The sequence below is a fragment of the Eschscholzia californica genome, unplaced genomic scaffold (assembly GCF_041429995.1).
Source record: "Eschscholzia californica isolate CP2 unplaced genomic scaffold, dmEscCali1.0.p SCAF_4, whole genome shotgun sequence".
Classification (NCBI taxonomy): domain Eukaryota; kingdom Viridiplantae; phylum Streptophyta; class Magnoliopsida; order Ranunculales; family Papaveraceae; genus Eschscholzia; species Eschscholzia californica.
In genome coordinates this window covers 12,746,169-12,764,527 of record NW_028238461.1, presented here as the reverse complement: position 1 = coordinate 12,764,527, position 18,359 = coordinate 12,746,169, and the positions used below count along the sequence as shown (strand labels likewise).

Here is an 18,359-nt window from a genome sequence, read left to right as displayed (position 1 = left end):
ATTACGCGACAAAGTCATTATTATGACCTCCAGATCAGATATCATGCACTTGAATTTTAGACTCTCCTGAAACAATATTCGACTCCAACAAAAGAAAACAACAGTGATACAAGCACCAAAATCTCGGACAGATTTAGGAAGAAACCCAAAATCAACGGCTTGGATTTTCTCGAAGGCGAAAAGTTAAGGAATCAATCTGGACGGTTCATTCAGGTTTTCCTATCAGTCTTGGTGGATTTTTCGGTGGCTAGATCATTTTCCTAAATAGAAGGAAATTCGGATTATAAGCCCAGAACCGGAACGCGAGGCTTCTAGAGTATGAATCCGAACCGAATTAGATTAACCTGAAATTGAATTTAACTTTTTAACCCAATCGTCTTTAAAAATCTAGGGTTTCTAATTCTTCCCTCTCAAAACCTCACTCTGCAACTAAAAATTTACTCTCTCGAAATCAACTATGGATCTCTTACAGAGCTACAAAGAGAAAAGCGACGGTGAAGAAGAACAAAACCCTAATTCAGAATCATCACCAGATTCATCTCCACCAAGAATTTCTCTCCCTTCAAAAACCTCAGCTCCTAAAGTCGACGATACCATGCTTGCCCTAACGTTCGCCGATGTTAATCGAACCCTAAACAAACCCATCGATCCAGTACAACACGTCGTAGCTTTCAATCCAACTTATGATCAACTATGGGCTCCGATCTATGGTCCTGCTCATCCTTACGCTAAAGATGGAATAGCTCAAGGTTTACGAAATCACAAATTAGGGTTTGTAGAAGATGCAGCAATTGATTCATTTGTATTCGATGAACAATATAATACGTTTCAGAAAAGTGGGTATGCTGCTGATCCATCAGCTTCTTCTGGTAACAATGTTGTCGGTGATGTTGAATCGTTTCAGAAAACTGATGGAGCTTCAGTTTATAATATCCCTCAACATGAACAGAAAAAGAGGAAACTTGAGAAGAAGATTGAATTGAAAGAGAATGATGATTTGGGTAGTGATATAGATATGTCATTAGTTGATAATCCAGCTTCAGAAGAATGGTTGAAGAAGAATAGGAAGAGTCCTTGGGCTGGGAAAAAAGAAGGGTTACCAACTGAACTTACTGAAGAACAGAAGAAGTATGCCGAAGAATATGCAGTTAAGAAAGCAGAGAAAGAGAAAGGAGGAAGTGGGGATAAAGGTGAAGCTGTGGTTGATAAGACTACATTTCATGGTAAAGAAGAGAAAGATTATCAGGGTAGGTCATGGATTGCTCCGCCCAAAGATGCAAAGGCGAAAAACGATCAATGTTATATGCCGAAAAGATGGGTTCATACTTGGAGTGGTCATACAAAAGGTGTTTCAGCAATTCGATTCTTTCCTAAACAAGGGCATTTGTTATTATCAGCTGGAATGGATTCTAAGGTAAAGATTTGGGATGTTTTTAATTCAGGGAAATGTATGAGAACTTATATGGGACATGGAAAAGCCGTTCGTGATATATCGTTTTCTAATGATGGAACTAAGTTTTTGAGTGCTGGTTATGATAAAAACATTAAGTACTGGGATACTGAGACTGGGCAAGTGATTTCGACGTTTTCGACTGGGAAGATTCCTTATGTGGTTAAACTCAATCCAGACGACGATAAACAAAACATATTACTTGCTGGAATGAGTGATAAGAAGATTGTTCAATGGGATATAAATTCAGGAGAGATAACACAAGAGTATGATCAGCATTTAGGGGCAGTGAATACTATCACATTTGTTGATAATAACCGAAGATTTGTTACATCTAGTGATGATAAGTCTCTTCGTGTATGGGAATTCGGAATACCTGTTGTTATCAAGTATATAAGTGAGCCTCATATGCACTCAATGCCAGCAATTTCACTGCACCCGAATTCGAATTGGCTTGCCGCTCAAAGTTTGGATAATCAGATTCTTATTTACAGTACAAGAGAGAGGTTTCAACTAAACAAGAAGAAGAGATTTGCAGGTCACATTGTGGCAGGTTATGCTTGTCAAGTCAATTTTTCTCCTGACGGACAATACGTAATGTCGGGTGACGGTGAGGGTAAGTGTTGGTTCTGGAATTGGAAAAATTGCAAAGTTTCTCGAACCCTGAAATGTCATGATGGTGTCTGTATCGGTTGTGAGTGGCACCCGTTGGAAACGAGTAAAGTGGCTACCTGTGGCTGGGACGGAATGATTAAGTATTGGTAAGGAACTCTAACTTAATCACTTATTTATTTACTTTTTAATGCATTCTACGTTCATACTTCTCTTAAGTCTCTCAAATATTTTATATGCTGATTTGTCGAACAATCTTAAGGTGATTTTATTGAACATAAGTAATGCTTCATAGTTACCTAGGACCCATAGTGCAGCTTGACTTGCCAAAATGCTTTAATAATGGTTAGGTGTGATTTGAACAAACAAGAAACTTGATTATAAGGCCATAATCGGGGTAAATAAGCATTGTATTCATGTTACCTTACATGGGTAGCGACTTCTCACTTTCCAATCCAAATATGGGTTTTAGTTTGATCATCACTTCCTATCTGATAAATTGTTGAATCAAGTTAGATAGGTAAGTAGATAACTATTGCAATGTCCAAGTAACATATACACACGACACCCACCCTTAAGGTCGAGAGATTTCACTATGAGTTTCTGGTAGAAAAGAAAGATAATCAGTATATGAAGGTCGAGGTTCAGAAATGGATGAGAATCAAGAGCCTCTTTTTTATCAAATAAGAAACAAAAATTATAAACCATTAATAGTAGTGCCTGCTAAACCAAGTTATGGGACGGTAGTAATCCCGGAATAGGATAGATACCAAAAGCTATTTTCATGCGATTTTTTTGCGTTTCGATTGCTGTAAGCGGTTTAGCCTAAACTATGTATTCTGTGTTGTTTGTGGGCAAACCCTGTATTTCCATTGTTTTCGCTTTAGCGTAAACTATGCATTTCCATGGGTTGTTTCCATAATTTTGTCTAACATGATTTGTATGATACTGTAAGAAATTTGCATCATGACTAATTCTCGTTATTATCCAATTTGCAGGGACTAATTTTTTTGAGCTCGTCACTCTGGACTGGAGCCACTCATCAGTTGATCGACATCCTCTTAAAGCACACTAATGGGAGCCAAATCTGTTCACTAAAAATCCATGTTGAATCGAGAGCTTTGAGGATTTTGAAGCAAAATCCATCTGGTGCTTTACTAGATACTTAAGTTTCTTTGTCATCGCACTGGCATCGGTTCTAATGACAATTAGAATAACACAACTCCGTATCGAATATTCTCTTTGTTATAGTTATTTCTTTTCTTATCATGGTTTGTTGTAATATCCTTTTTTTATCGGAACCAGTTTAGATTTATATATGGAGATTTCAGAATTACAAAGTTTGGGTGTATAATATGGTCTAAATTTCTGACATGTTTAATGTGATCTGTCATTGAAATTACTTTATATTAGAGTAATTATATATGAATCCCCAAAGTGGAAGTGCAGAAAGGAAAATGGCTTCTGGTTTGGGTTTCCTCCTTCTACCAGATAACAGTAAGTTTGGAAACTTAAAGAGCTTTTGTAATGGACTAAATTGGACTTCAACACCTTATGGGTTGAGCCATTACATCTTTGATGAGATCATAAAGGAGCGGCCTAACTACATCAATTGATTTATAGGCAGAATCAAACCTGTCACTGGACAACAAGAAAATAAGTAATCAAGCTAAAATTTCAGTATATATGAATTTGATTCTCATTTTACAACCCCACGACAAAGTATCGACGCCCTCAGCGAAGAGCCGTCCTCGGCTCTGATATCACATCACTCACGAGGGTGGGGGGATTGTAATAGTCCCACATCGCTCACGAGAGTGCCAGAATCTAAGCTATAGGTGTACGCTGGCGCTTAGTAAATATCGAGGCTTCTTGGGGGGATTCCTAGAGTCCTGGCCAAGAACGAGCCCTCGTACTACCTGTGCGTGGTATTGGGCAAAGGGAGGACAATATCGACAACTGCTAAGGCCTGAAGCGTCACATCAACTGAGACTTTGGTTTTCAAAGATATTTGCATTTGTTGATTAAATTTGAAATGATTTCTCAATCTTTCTTCTATTATTCTTTTCGTCGGAAAAAAGTCATTGGCAGAAGGTCCGGTGCCCCTCTTTCAACGAAAAAAATTCAGTCTCACTCTTTTTCTTTTCCTTTCTCTCTTCTCCCTCCTATAACCAGCATCTCCTTCATTTCTTTTATTTATTTATTTTGAGTTGAAGATCGTCGACAGATAATCAGTCAACTAACTGTGGACGACTTTTTTGGACGAGAGGAAATAGAGAAATAACAGATAAATTGCTTTTGAATGAAGAAGTATAAAAAAAAAAAAAAATCACAGTCAACCTTCGAATTTGATTAACATAATCATAATGTTGAAGTATCAAATCAAAATGCTGAATAAATATAGAAGCTAAATTTTCTATTTGATCACAAATTGGGACCAAATTGAAATTAGCCCTTATCTGCTCTCCTCCCTAATTTTGTCTTAACCATGGTTTCAAAGCCATAAATAAAACGAACGTCTAAAAAGATAAACAAGACAATCTCCCGCTTTCCTGGTTCATCCTTTGGCGGCATCACTTCATTTTCCCTCCCTCAGCCGTTCTCTCTCTCTATCTCTACTTTCTCTCTCTAAAACAGTAACCGCTCTCACTCACAATCACTTCGATTTCCCTCAACCTCTCTCTCTCTCTATATATAGCCTCGAAGTGATTTAGGTTTTAGTAGAAGAAATTCATTCGTCTTCCTTTCTTATCTTTCTTCTTCTTCTTCTGAGTTCGTTCAATTTGAGATTTGAAAAAAGTATGGGAGCTTGTTATAATGACCAGCTTCCTTTATCACAGAAATTAGGTTCTTCTACTTCCAGAGACCGACGATTCTCCAAATTAGTTCATGATAACGTTCACGGCAACATTCATCTTGATCCGGTATCAAATTTCATTATCTCTCTTTAATCTTTCAATTCGATTCGATTCTCCAAATTAGTATTAATGATTTGTTTTCATTTTCTGTTTGATATTACTGAATCACTCTTTAGTTGTCTTGTTGCTGTTTTACTTTCTTATCTTCTTGTTCAATTTGTAGAAGATTGATTTCTTGATTCAGTCTTTGTTCGTTTTTCTACTGTTATTTTGAGAATTTATTAATGCGATTAACCGGAATCTGTCAGTTTGAAGTTTAAATAGATATTATGTAATAAGGATTGATTACTAATTTCTTGCATTTATTTGGCATAACACGGAAATGGAGGTGGAAATTAAGATGTATAGATTTTAGATCTTATAATTTATGATATGAATATTTAATAGCAGGTAGTAATGTTAGTATAATTACGATTAATTCTCTAAAAATATTGTAAAGGATCTCTTATTTCTAGGTTAAAATAAAGGATGAATTTATTTCACGATCATGTTTTCATAGATTTTGGGATTTGATCTCTTAATTAATTATGGTTTTATAATTGATTATGTTGGATGACTTGTTAAGTGGATTTGTGTTCCTTCTCAAATTTTTCTCATAGAGTTTGGCTAAACAGGTCAAATTGACTAAATAAACAGTATTGATTAGGGTTTTATGCGTGATATTAATGAATGTAGTTATGTTAGATAAAGATTTGGTGTTATTCCGCTTATGTTTGTGCAATACACGGAAGTATGGTTTGTTTGTCTAGAGAAATTTTCGCAGATAGTCGTAGAACTAATTTTGGTTACTCGTTTGTGGATGATTGTAGCTGTTTTTGAAGTTCATAGACACTGAGCAGTTCCAGAGGTAAATGTTTTAGCTAACTGTCACAGGGTTTTGTTTCTTTCGCCGTGTTTATCCTTTTTACTGGGGCTATTACCGATTAACGTTATATTATCTTTCCAAGTGCAGACTGCGGGATCTGAAGCAACTCGGTGAGTTAGATGGGCCAATATGCTTATGACTGATTGCATCTGAATAAATTTACTCATATTTTTATTACCACAGTATCACACTGTGACTGTCTCGTGCCAATTGAAACTTTTTGGGGAAGGTGTTAAATGCCAAAAGAATACTTTTATGAAGTACGCTTAAATGGACATACCCAATAATCGTTTTGAGGGATGAAATTTTATGTGGCTGCTACATGGAAATTGACCTTTATGAGACTGTTGATTTGATATAGTGTACTTTTGTGAAGTACACTTGATTAGTGTAAATAGGCTACATCCTTTATCATGACAAATTGCATAAACAAAAGAGGGTTAATGAGGTCTGGCTTACTGATGCAATTCGATGGGATATGAATCTGAAGTAATGGATGCACATTCTTTCAGGTCTAGCGCACATGGTTTATCCAGGGGCAGTACACTCTCGGTTTGAACATTCATTAGGTGTCTACTGGCTAGCGGGTGAAGCTGTGGAGAAGCTTCACATGTACCAAGTAACTGTTTTTCCTTCTCTTACCAATCACTTGTTTGCTCTGTAAAATAGACGAATCCTTGGGAATATTAATTCAAACATGTCTCATCTTCTTAGGGCTCAGAGCTTGGTATTGATAATTTTGATATACAAACAGTCAAGCTTGCAGGTAAGTAGTTTCATTTTCTATTTAGTTGGTTTTAACCTCATTCCTTATGTTTTCTTTTCTAAGATGATTCTATTTTTCTAGGACTACTGCATGATATAGGCCATGGGCCTTTCAGCCACACATTTGAGCGCGATTTTGTTCCTCTAATAAATAAGGGATCCCCATGGTGATTTTATCCTTTCCGCAGAAGTTGTTTTTCATTTATATACATAAAAAGATTACAAATGACTAACCATAAATATGACAGAAGTTTCTAAGATGTTCGCCACAATCCTTATAGACCTTATCGTGTTTCAATAAGATGGAAGAAAAAAAAAGGTCCTTTGATTGTGACAAACACTTGTATACTTCCAAAAAGTTTGCTACCCATCTCATTCTCACAAGTTAATTACAAGATTTATCTGCATCCTTAATTTTTTTGAGTTCCACTTTTTCAGGTCACATGAGGAAATGTCTGTTAGAATGGTTGATTACATCGTTGATGAGCATTGCATTGACATTAATCCTGAAAGCATTAAAAGAGCTAAGGTTAGCTATTGTCCATGGATGACCTTCTGTTGCTAATGATTCAAGACGTTTCTTGTTTCTGCTTTGATTGCTTAAAGAATGTGTTAAGTTCTGTATGTTCATGCAATTATCAACATTGGATCATATAGACCCATGTGTGCATGTTTGGGGCAACATTTGTGCTGGCTTATGAAGTTGGTTTTCTGTTACTCATGAGCCGTTCCATGAATATGAGAATAAAGTATTCTTATATCTCAAAATCTGCTTAGCAAATCAGTTGCATCATATTTATTTGATAAAAATGCGCTAAGCTTTTAGACCACGTTCTCTATTATCCCAATAATGCAAGGATTACTTTTAGTATTTATTAGTTCTTACAAGTTTGTTGAATCTTGTGGAGCAATTTATTGGGTCAAGGTTTAGAATTTGCCTGTTGTCTGATAATACTAAGCCATATTTTCATTCAAAGAAACAGGTAGACCAATCTGGTTTGATTATTTTTCCATAGGATTTGCTATCTTGTTAGTGGTCTGCTTATTTATCTCAACAAATCCTCTAAAAAGTCAAGTGTTTTTTGGATCAGCAATGTTTAATTCACCTTTTTGTCAAAATGTAACATTCTTATGCAGTTCTCATTGTTTACATATCTAGCCCAATGTTTTCTGTTCGAGATTCCTTTGTCATTGCTATTCCAATTATGTTACTTCACATGTGTATTTTCTTTTTTAAGTTAATTATGTGAACATCTAAGTTTCTTTATTGGAGAGTACGTTCTGAGTTGTTGTGAATTGGTCCATCATCATTTTGGCGTTTCGAGTTTGCCTTCATTCAATCTCTTTCTTTCATTCGTACACTTTTTAGATATTTTCTTTCTATGCTGTGAAAGAATTAAGTAGTAAACTAATTACATATATATGCCTATATTTCTCCTGATATCTTTCTCACTTTTTGACAGGAAATGATCCTTGCTAGCTCCCACAAAGCTCCGCAACAAGTAAGCCATCACAGTTTTGTTGGCATAAGTTACTCATGTTGGTCAAACTGTTCAGTTTCTCTTTTATAGTACTTATGTGTTCCCAATACTTCACTTACATTGGACATTCTTCTCATGAGCATTGTATTTGATATTAACCTTTCATCTATATTTGCAATTTAGAGCGGAAGAGATAAGCGTTTCTTGTATGATATTGTAGCAAATGGACGCAATGGGATTGATGTGGACAAGTAAGTTATACTCTGAAAGGATTAGCATGTGCAACACTTCATTTTCCTTAGTCTGGATTCCATGTTATGAACCTTACATTTTCTGATCTCAAATAAACCAAAAATGACATTCTTTTGTCAACAATTTGTAGGTTTGATTACATTGTTCGTGATTGCCGAGCTTGTGGCTTAGGCTGCAGTTTTCAATTTCAAAGGTAAGAAGTAGCAGTAGTCTGGTTTTAAGTATTGAGACTCCATCAGATTGACAAGCATTTCTTCATATAACGTAGATATGAATATAGGATAGTATCACAATATTTCTACTTTTGAAATATATAAGAGCTAATTGATTACTTCTGCATTATGAGAATATTTATCCATTAGCAACCTTGTCAGGAAAAGGTGTGCTCATAGTGTTGTAATAAGTCATTTTTTACCCCTGAACCCCACAAATACACAGGAGCGGTTGTTAGATCTCAGTAAAGAGCACGATAATCATTTTCTTTATGCTGTATCATTTGAAGCAAAAAAAAGTAATGTGGTACATGCAAAAGCTTTCAATGAACTAAAACTGATATAGTAAAACTAGAATTCTCAACTAGATCACGAGTTCACGACAAGGTAAAAAGTAAACTAGTATGAAAGCAGAGATGAATATTACCACTTTCGAAGTAAATAAATGAAGGCAAAGATGAAAAAAGGTGTCCGAAACAAAGTAAGTGTGATTTAGTAGTACTCTGCCAGCCCCCCTAAAGCCTCTATCAGGCTTAGACTGCTAGACAGCTAATCGGTATTTAACTTGAAACTAGATAAACTTGCACTATGAGCAAGTTACCCTTCGTCCTATTAGAAACTCGCTTAACAAGATAGGGGACCTAATCATTTGGTTGCCGTAACCCCAACAGACGCTCACACTTTCACACTTAAGGCCTCGCAGTACATCAAAGTCTTATTTCACTTTCAGTGGGATTTATGATCATTATTGAGTTGTCCTGAGTCACTAAACTTGCAAATTAAGAAATCGTGGAATAGCAACATTTGTCATGTGAAAAGCTTGTTCTTGTTCCTGCCGCATTTTGCATGCTATGTAGTCATTCCTTACTTGAATGCTTTATGTAAAATTTAAATTGCCATTTCTTTGTCACCCACAGATTAATGGAAAGCATGCGTGTAATGGGTGACGAAATATGCTATCGTGCGAAAGATTGTAAGTATCACACTGGCGGCTCAAATCGAACTTGTTGCCAATTTCAATATTTCTTCTCTGATTATATTTGAAAGATGTGGCCAGATCTTACTGTGAACAAGTTGTTTTTGACTCGTGCTGATCTTCATCGCACAGTCTACACCCATGCAAAAGTAAAGGTATGTTGCACATATCATCTCTTTTTCTGTTGTATTGAGTTCACTGTGATTCTTTTAATAATACTGAAGCTTTTTCTCTCTATCTTTTTGATGTCTAGTAGAAAAGTTTGAGCATATTGTACCTTTTTTTTTTCAGGCAATAGAGCTGATGTTCGTGGATGCTATGTTACTAGCACACAGTTATTTTAATATTGCTGCTCAAGTAGATGATCCAGCAGAATATTGGAAGGTTTTGAGTTTCGAGATACTTCTTATCGATCTAATATCTAATTTTTGGATACCATGTGTATAGTGTATTCATTTGCACCTTGATGTCAATGCAGTTGGATGATACTATACTAAAAGCTATCGAGTCAGCTCCAGATACTGATCTTAAAGCAGCAAGGGACTTGGTCTTGCGTATTCGCAGAAGAGACTTATATCAGGTATCAATATTTGCTAATTATCAGTAATGGTAGATATTCTAGTAGATAAATTCCTCCGAGTGATTCTTAAAGACGATGGAAGGTTCATTTGATATCGTCATTTGTCAATCAGAAAAGCTAGGTAAAAATTAAGAACATCTAAGCATCTCATGCTTTAAAAAGCTCACCAATTGAAATTCCTTAGGTATTTTATTCAAAATGCACAGTGAGAATAATGAGGTTTTGGCTACACCGTTACATATGCACATATTATATATATATATATATATATATATATTAGAAAGGCAAAGCTTTTATGGTTTACTTATGGTGGCTGTTGAGATTTGTGTCTAAAGTGGATAAATGTTCATTGATTTTTCTATGGCAGTTTTGTAATGAATATGCTGTCCCAAAGGAAAAGCTGGAGCACTTCAAAGAAGTAACAGCTCGAGATATTATCTGCTCCCAGGTTTTCCGAAGACTATTCTTTTTTCTTTTATCAAATCTGTAGATATAGATACTGTTTTGCTCATTCTTACATTTGAATCTGACTTATAGTATAACCCGTAATTGAAATGCATTAACGGCGAAGGAACTTATCTTAATATACAATTTAGATTAGTTCGTATTAAATTTCCTTACCTTGAATACCCATATAATTCAAGGTTAAGTTATCATGAACCTTACTCAGATGATATACTAGAATAAACACTAGCCGACCAATGATAAATCCTACTCTAAGAACTGTGTAGTTTCACTGATAGTCTTTATGGATTGTGCTTACAGAGAGCTAGTGGAGTCCAACTTAAGGAAGAAGATGTAGCTATTAGCAATGTCAAGATTGATTTGACTCGTGGAAAACATAATCCTCTTGAAAGGTATCACAAATCTTTCTGATGGTTAATGAAACATATAGGCTTTCTTCTATAAGTTCGAATACTGACTTTCCTTCCTTTTCCTTTACCCACATTTATCCTCCAGCATCAAGTTTTTTCAGGTAAGGACATTCTTATCTCACTGAGATTTAGTTGACTTTGGTGATTCGTTTTAGATCAGGACTACTTATGACAAAAATGAGAACTAAGTTTCCAAATTTCCAGTTCTCATCATCTTACTAATTTAATTTTCCAGGATTTTGAGAGTGATAAGAAATTCACCATTGAAGAAGATCGTATAAGTCACTTACTACCTGCATCTTGTCAAGATATGATAGTGAGGGTTTACTCTAAAAAGCCTGAACTTGTAAGTTGACGAATTCTCTCGACTGTCTTTCTTGATAATGCTTCCATTAGTTCATGGACTTGTATTGCGAAAAAAAATCCGTTATTTACGGAAACTATTTTACAGGTTGAAGTGATTTCTGAGGCCTTTGAAAACTTCCAGCTAAAAACTTATGGAATCAAAAAACAAGTTCATGATACACCAGAGAAGAAGAAACGTCGAAGGTTAGAAACTCATCCTTGTGACTGAGTTTTCTTGTCTCCTTAACCAATCGGACAAAAAGGTGTATATTCAAGTACCCATTTCTAGTTTTCAGAACCACATCTTTTAAAAAATCAGTTTGCACGAAAACTTTTCAATTCCTATAATTTTGTAACTTTTGAATCACTAGTTCAATAGTACCACATACTTTTACTTGTAAGTTCTTGCACAACTTTTGAGATATGGAAGTAGTGAAATTGCTCTAAACTTCTTACTTCCAACACCAAATACTAGTACAAAATTCAACATCTTCAATCTTTCTCTATGAATTGTTACCTATAGTTAAGACCTCACAAGCAAGCCGATGGCTTTAGTTCGTCGACCTTCAACAACAAGATCTTTGTCTATATCCTACATTCGAACAACTTTGGGTTTCTTATGAACAAAATTGAATTGAAACCCACACCCTGAAGATAAAGCCCACATAAACAAGCACAAATAGATGTCTATGAACTCTCAAACTTTGTAAATGTTTCACTCTTAGATGTGAAGTGTGAAAGTAGATCCCTGTAATATAAATTAGAGATTAGTTTCGTAGTTTTACTTAACATTTGATCTTATTGTACAATGTTTCATGGATAATCGATTTGTCGTTGCTATTAGAACTCTTTTCTCTATTCCAGGTATGATATTTTAACATTAAAAATTGAATAATGAAATCGTGAGGCTACACCAACAATCTTTGTCTCCACACATTGTACCTCGAAAACTCTCTCTCTCTCTCTCTCCTTGATGGAATCTGGAAAACTTGAGAAACTTGGAATGTCAATATGTCATCATTTGTGTGGTCCATGGGCCTTGCGTGTGCCAGAGTATATTGGGCATATCTCATCTTAAAAGCTACCTTAAAAAGTTGATATTTTCCTCTCACTTAAAAAGTAGTCACAATCCCCTACTGTGACCAAATGTGAGATTAACACCAAGAACTATCAGGGATCACTTTCGGGAGAGTTTCGCCTGAACATTTTAATAACATAATACCAAGGGAGTAACTGCCTATCTTGCTTGTGGTAAGAATGGGTTTCGTTCTAGTGTTCGAAAATAATATTCCAAAACTTTCATATGTTCTCCGTTGCTTGTGTGGATAAGGCCTATGTTATAGAGCATATAACTTCGATCATAGGGATCAATTTCGAGTCTCGTAGCTTCATAATAATTTTGTAAAGCTTCCGCATGATACCCTTCGGATTGAGCTGACATCCGTTACGGTCGTTCATTTTATTCAAAGAGAGACAATGAGAGGAGAGAGACTGACAGGGGTCACGGGAGAGGGAGAAAGAGGACACAAGGAGATGATAGTAGTAGTGGTGGTGGTGGGACGAGTAGAAAAGAAAATAAGATTTTTGAACCAAAGATCTGCAGTAATAGTCTGGCAACCAAGAAAAAATGTTACATGCTCAAAAGAGATTTAAGAGATTTTTTAGCGTACCCCAAACTAAGTGTTAAAAGAAGGTTAAAAAGAGAACTTGTAACGGGAGGAGATGCCTTTCACACTTAGAGCATCTCCAATGCAAAACTCAAAAAAATCTTCATTCGTCCTATTTGTCAAGTTCAAATTGAGATTCTCACTCATAGGTGTCGAAAATAGAGATCCTCAATTCTTATATGTCTTCCAATGCAACACTCTAAACTCTTCTATTTTACTTACGTGTCATGGTTATTTTTGTAAAAATATAATTAGTTATTTTGGAAATATACGAAGACTTGATTTCTATTGGTTGAAATTTAAATATTGATGAGTTGGACAATTAGAGATATCTCAAGAGGACACTCTGAAAATAGAGTGTCCTCTTGAGATATCTATATTCCACTCTCGACACATCATCTTTGAGATCTTAGTTGAGTTTTGCATTGGAGATGATTTTTTAAGAAAAACTCAGAAAATCTTACGTGGCACTCCGAATTTTTAAGATTGAGTTTTGCATTGGAGATGCTCTTAGGAGGTGGTGACCTTTAATATTCCCCTTCCACAATCATATAATCTCTTATGCTAAGAATCTTAATGATATTGTTCAACAAAAAAAAAGAATCTTAATGATATACTTTTATCATGTTTTATAGGATTTGATAATTTCCAAAAAGAACCAGAAAATCCCTCGGCGTGATTTTGGCAAATCCCTACGGATTTCTTTTTTCCTTTTCATAAGTTGAATCAAACACAACTTTATCCAATATCCTGACCGTTGGATGATTGACACGTATACAAAAGAACTCATGGCAATCATCAATGTGATGTCGTACAAATTAATAGTACAGCTTAAAACTCGTCTTCTAAGGAACAAACAACCATCTCTCTAATCTCCACATGTTTCCTACATCAACACCACTTTCTCTCTCTACAATCGCCTTCTTCTTCTACTGAGAGAGAAATTCTAGTGAGAGAAAATTACAACACAACAGCAACTCGGAGAAAAAAGAGGGGTAAGGAGTTATAGTTTTTAGAGAGAGAAAGAGAGAGAAGTGGGTCAGAGAAACAGACGTCCTTATCTGCCGAAGATAGAGGAATAGATAGAGAGAGAATAAGAAGAATCCTTGCTTTCTGCTTCTACTACTAGAAATAGCAAATACCCTTTTATCCCTTTTATAAGAATAAGAATCAAATTGGGTATTTAATAGTTATCCCAATTGATCTTGTTTCCTCTATTTCTAAGAGTGAGAAAGAGAAAACCCAGATACTAGATTGTTAATTAGAGAGAGAGAGAGAGATGAAGGAATCAGGAGGAGGAGATGGGTTTGTTAGGGCAGATCAAATTGATTTGAAAAGTTTAGATGAATTAGAAAGACATTTAAGTCGTGTATGGACTATGGAGAAGAAAAGAGAGAATGAGGGTAAACAAAAAGAGATTATTACTAGAGAAGAATGGGAAATTGATACTAGTAAACTTGTTATTAAAACTGTTCTTGCTAGAGGAACTTTTGGTACTGTTCATAGAGGTGTTTATGATGATGGTCAAGATGTTGCAGGTATAACAAACCCTAATCTTTGATTTACTTTAATCTATGTTTTTCATGATTTTGATTATTTTGTTTATTGTAAATCTAGGGTTTTACCCTTTATCTGCCTATGTATAGTTTTGGGTATTAGATTGAACTTAATTTAGTCCTCTATTTCCTATTTTGCTTGTTGACATTAATGGTTGTTTGTTCATCTTCCCTTAATATTAGTAGCATTTAAAGGAATAACAGTTAGGATATTAGGGTTTTGATTGCCATATATGTATATACATCTGCGCTAACCCGAAAAAATTATGTGGTTTTGTTGCTTCATTAACTAGTTCTGTCTAGGAGAAGGTTTACTTGAGCAATAATATGTGGTTCTTGTGATTGATAAGAACACGATTTGATTCACGGGATTCGGTTGGTTCTTGTGGCTAGGCGTATTTTTGCGTGACATTGGGGATTTGGGTTTCTTTTTTTGCTTTAACTTTCATGTGATCTTTGTTTTTGTTTCTTCGTTTCGTTTACGTTATGTTTTTTCGATTTCAAACTCTTGTTTCTAAATCACTACTTCCCTTTACTTTTGTTTCTTCCATTAAGTGGTTTAGTTCAACTGGTTTTCAGTTAAACTACTTGACTGGGGAGAAGAAGGTCAGAGAACAGAAGCTGAACTTGCATCGCTTAGGACTGCTTTTTCTCAAGAAGTTGCTGTATGGCATAAGCTTGATCATCCTAATGTTACTAAGGTAACCATCTTCTTTGTTTGTTTTCCTGGTTTTTCTTTTTGAACATCTTTTAGGTCGGAACCGAAGAATATTTTAGGACTTGTTGGAAAATTAAGGTTTAAGAACAACTTAATAAGGGATAATTACTTGTTTGTTGAATATGAAATGTTCTTTATAGATTCATATAACAAAAAGCAAGTCAGTAGAATTGAAGAATTATCGCTTAATTCACTCTTGATGGAATTTATCGAAGGAAAATTCTTGTTTGTGGTTAATGGGTGTAATACCTCAGGGCTTTGCAGTTATCGATATTTTCAGTGCCTTTGACACCCGGACCCTAGTCCAACGGGTGCACGGTTTTGTTCCATTGTTTGCTTACGTGAACCAGTGCCAAATCTATTTGAGGACTATGTTGTCAAAGATTTCATCGTGGCTCTGCCATGGCTCTAAAGCTCTATTTGATATCTTTGGAGCATCCATTTTACGTAATCTTGTAGCATATTTCTATGACTTACACGTATAAGTTTATAACCTCTAATATCCATGGATTTGATACTATCGTTTTCTTTGTTGTATTAGTATCTAAAGCTCAAATCTCTTGCCTTCACCTATTTTAGGTAAACTGTTTACTAAGGCATGTCTATACCCATTTTACAGTTCATAGGGGCTAAGATGGGACATGCAGAACTGAACATACAGACCAATAGTGGTCAAATTGGCGTGCCAAGTAATATTTGTTGTGTCGTGCTTGAATATCTTCCTGGAGGTGCGCTTAAATCTTACCTCATAAAGAACCGGAGACGAAAGTTGCCTTTCAAAGTTGTCCACCAACTGGCCTTAGATCTCGCCAGGGGGTTGTACTCTTCTACAACTTCTCTTAGTTTTTCAATTTCATTGACTACTTTTGTTTTTCATTTTTACCAAATTTTGAAATAATTTAGCTTGGGTAAGAATAATTTTGGACCTACTATTTATTCTCGAGAGTTTGTCAACTTTTCAGGTTGAGTTACCTTCATTCTCAGAAAATTGTTCACAGAGATGTGAAAACAGAAAACATGCTTCTGGATAAGTCGCGAACGCTTAAAATAGCGGACTTTGGGGTTGCTCGTGTTGAAGCTTCAAACCCTAATGATATGACAGGCGAAACTGGGACCCTTGGTTATATGGCTCCTGAGGTGAGTATTTTGTAAACTTCCCCTCTTGAGCAGGATTTGTTTTATTTTCAATGAAGAGTAACCGCTTCTTGTGATCGACGATGACATGAGTTAATTGGCTTTCTCCAAGCATTGTTGAAGTTTCTTTTGACCTTATAAATCATTTGCTCATTTGTAATTTACTGATTCCTTATAGGTTCTCAACGGGAATCCCTATAACAGGAAATGTGATGTTTACAGTTTTGGTATCTGCCTCTGGGAGATATATTGCTGTGAAATGCCGTACTCCGATCTCAGCTTTTCGGAAGTGACATCAGCTGTTGTCCGCCAGGTATGTGTCGAGAAATGCTTCTTTGCCATAAACTCTTCCTCAGGGGGTTTGACTTAAAAGTTGATGTGACATCTTGACCATTTGCTTCTATCAACTGATTTTTTAAATCTTAATGATTTAAAATCAAAGTCACAGACTATGCCATCAATTCATTGAGTAGGACTCTGAGTAAAACTAAAACTGCAGAATCTGAGACCAGAGATACCAAGGTGTTGTCCAAGCTCTCTAGCAAACGTAATGAAGCGATGTTGGGATGCAAGCCCTGATAAACGACCAGAGATGGACGAGGTGGTAAGACTGTTGGAGGCAATCGACACATCGAGAGGTGGAGGTATGATTCCTCCTGATCAGCAAGAAGGATGTTTATGCTTCCTCCGCAAGACTCGAGGTCCTTGAAATGCTCAGTTATTTTACTATGTAGATCTGAGTAACGTGGGGATACTCGGGTGATAGAGGTTAGGAAATTGCAGGCGTCTATTGTATTGAAAAAGAAAAGATATGGATGGTGGGTTTTGTGAGTAATACAGAAGGAGAGCGAAAGCTCCGCATCATCTTTATCGTCTTTTCTCTTGAATAGGATGTATAGCTTTTCTTTTTCTAGTTAGGTAGTTCGTTTTGACTTTGAATTTCCAACCAACTCCATTCGTATGATATTTGCTTATTCTACATGGATTATTATGATGGAATGGTTAGAGAAATTTTTGAATGATTACATTTATGCATCTTATCTTCATGCATCTTCTTTTTGTTGCTCAAATATAAGTGAATGACCTAAGATTGAAAAGGAAGTAAAAACCATATAAGTGCATATACTCCCCAATGCGGAGTCCCAAGTTCGATCCTATGGAAGTGTGAATCCAGGAATATTGAACTTGGATATAAATAAGGAATATTTAGTGTTAGGGTCAAAGAAAAGTACCGATCATTTGGGTCAAGAGTTACCGTTATAGGGTCAAAGAAAAGTACCGTTGACCCAGTTGACTAGAGACGGTTGTTAACAACCGTTAGTTTGGACTTAAATGCTAATGTCGGTACTTTACATTGACCCTAACACCAACTATTTCAGAAGTAAATTGGAGTGTCAAGATAAAAATATATTGATCAATCTAGCAAAACTACAATGTAATTCAAAAACATAAATGTTCATCGAATTCAATATGTCGATCGTAGAGGGAACATGCTTTATTTTGCAATTCATGTGCGCCTTTCCGATGCGAAAATTGTTGTTCTAGTGTCTCGAAATGTGAGATTTTTTTTCCCTACAAATTCTCTAGATCACTTTCTCTTTGTTCTCATGGCACCCGTATTTCTTATTGTGGAGCTCTCGAGACTTTCTATAATATTTTCACAAATATGACATGGATTTAATATTCTTAGCGAGCGTTTGATAGAGTTTCCCTCTAAGAATCTCATCGGGCGAGTTTTGACGACTATTTCCTTGATACACTGAAGGGGCCTATGTTAAGTAGTAGATCCATTGGAGTGATCTATGTTAACACAACTTGTCTTTCTACCAACGGTAGGTCGTCGATGTCCATAAGTCTCTACTGACGGGTTCGTCGGTCAAGGTTCGTGTCTTTCGCGGCGTTAACTATGGTGGAAGAGTTAGTTTAGGACTAGGCTTCGCTTTACGTCTCACA

General features: G+C 35.9%; 3 protein-coding genes across 5 annotated transcripts; all 3 read left to right on the top strand.

The window, feature by feature from the left end:
• Positions 1-85: 85 nt before the first annotated feature.
• On the top strand, positions 86-3,402 carry LOC147542819 (Transducin/WD40 repeat-like superfamily protein). The gene is made up of 2 exons (XM_086636215.1): positions 86-2,211; positions 3,061-3,402. The coding sequence occupies exons 1-2, from the start codon at positions 458-460 to the stop codon at positions 3,065-3,067; spliced, it is 1,761 nt and encodes a 586-aa protein (XP_086492341.1). The 5' UTR covers positions 86-457; the 3' UTR covers positions 3,068-3,402.
• Positions 3,403-4,535: 1,133 nt separating this feature from the next.
• LOC147542818 (uncharacterized) lies at positions 4,536-11,779 on the top strand. 3 transcript variants are annotated; one of them, XM_086633266.1, is made up of 19 exons: positions 4,576-4,986; positions 5,790-5,827; positions 5,933-5,955; positions 6,358-6,464; positions 6,560-6,611; positions 6,693-6,777; positions 7,049-7,139; positions 8,074-8,112; positions 8,275-8,342; positions 8,474-8,536; positions 9,473-9,528; positions 9,613-9,686; positions 9,823-9,915; positions 10,010-10,111; positions 10,479-10,559; positions 10,877-10,968; positions 11,072-11,087; positions 11,222-11,332; positions 11,438-11,779. In XM_086633266.1, exons 1-19 carry the CDS (start codon positions 4,864-4,866, stop codon positions 11,558-11,560), a joined length of 1,437 nt encoding a protein of 478 aa, XP_086489392.1. In that variant the 5' UTR covers positions 4,576-4,863; the 3' UTR covers positions 11,561-11,779. The 3 variants fall into 3 exon arrangements, with proteins under 3 accessions (XP_086489391.1, XP_086489392.1, XP_086489393.1); XM_086633265.1 differs by lacking the exon at positions 11,072-11,087 and having other exon boundaries at positions 4,536-4,986; positions 11,191-11,332; XM_086633267.1 differs by lacking the exon at positions 11,072-11,087 and having other exon boundaries at positions 5,928-5,955; positions 11,191-11,332.
• Positions 11,780-13,512: 1,733 nt separating this feature from the next.
• Positions 13,513-17,441, top strand: LOC147542817 (serine/threonine-protein kinase 54-like). Its single transcript, XM_086633264.1, has 6 exons — positions 13,513-14,536; positions 15,134-15,255; positions 15,892-16,088; positions 16,235-16,409; positions 16,585-16,719; positions 16,906-17,441. Exons 1-6 carry the CDS (start codon positions 14,278-14,280, stop codon positions 17,113-17,115), a joined length of 1,098 nt encoding a protein of 365 aa, XP_086489390.1. The 5' UTR covers positions 13,513-14,277; the 3' UTR covers positions 17,116-17,441.
• Positions 17,442-18,359: the final 918 nt, after the last annotated feature.

Excerpts from the sequence above, each read along its gene's own strand:
- LOC147542819 (XM_086636215.1), top strand. The coding sequence starts at position 458 with ATGGATCTCTTACAGAGCTACAAAGAGAAAAGCGACGGTGAAGAAGAA.
- LOC147542818 (XM_086633265.1), top strand. The coding sequence starts at position 4,864 with ATGGGAGCTTGTTATAATGACCAGCTTCCTTTATCACAGAAATTAGGT. Across the intron at positions 6,612-6,692 it reads ACAAACAGTCAAGCTTGCAG|GACTACTGCATGATATAGGC; the intron begins GTAAGTAGTTTC and ends CTATTTTTCTAG. Across the intron at positions 7,140-8,073 it reads AAAGCATTAAAAGAGCTAAG|GAAATGATCCTTGCTAGCTC; the intron begins GTTAGCTATTGT and ends ACTTTTTGACAG.
- LOC147542817 (XM_086633264.1), top strand. The coding sequence starts at position 14,278 with ATGAAGGAATCAGGAGGAGGAGATGGGTTTGTTAGGGCAGATCAAATT. Across the intron at positions 14,537-15,133 it reads TGATGGTCAAGATGTTGCAG|TTAAACTACTTGACTGGGGA; the intron begins GTATAACAAACC and ends ACTGGTTTTCAG. Across the intron at positions 16,720-16,905 it reads CATCAGCTGTTGTCCGCCAG|AATCTGAGACCAGAGATACC; the intron begins GTATGTGTCGAG and ends CTAAAACTGCAG.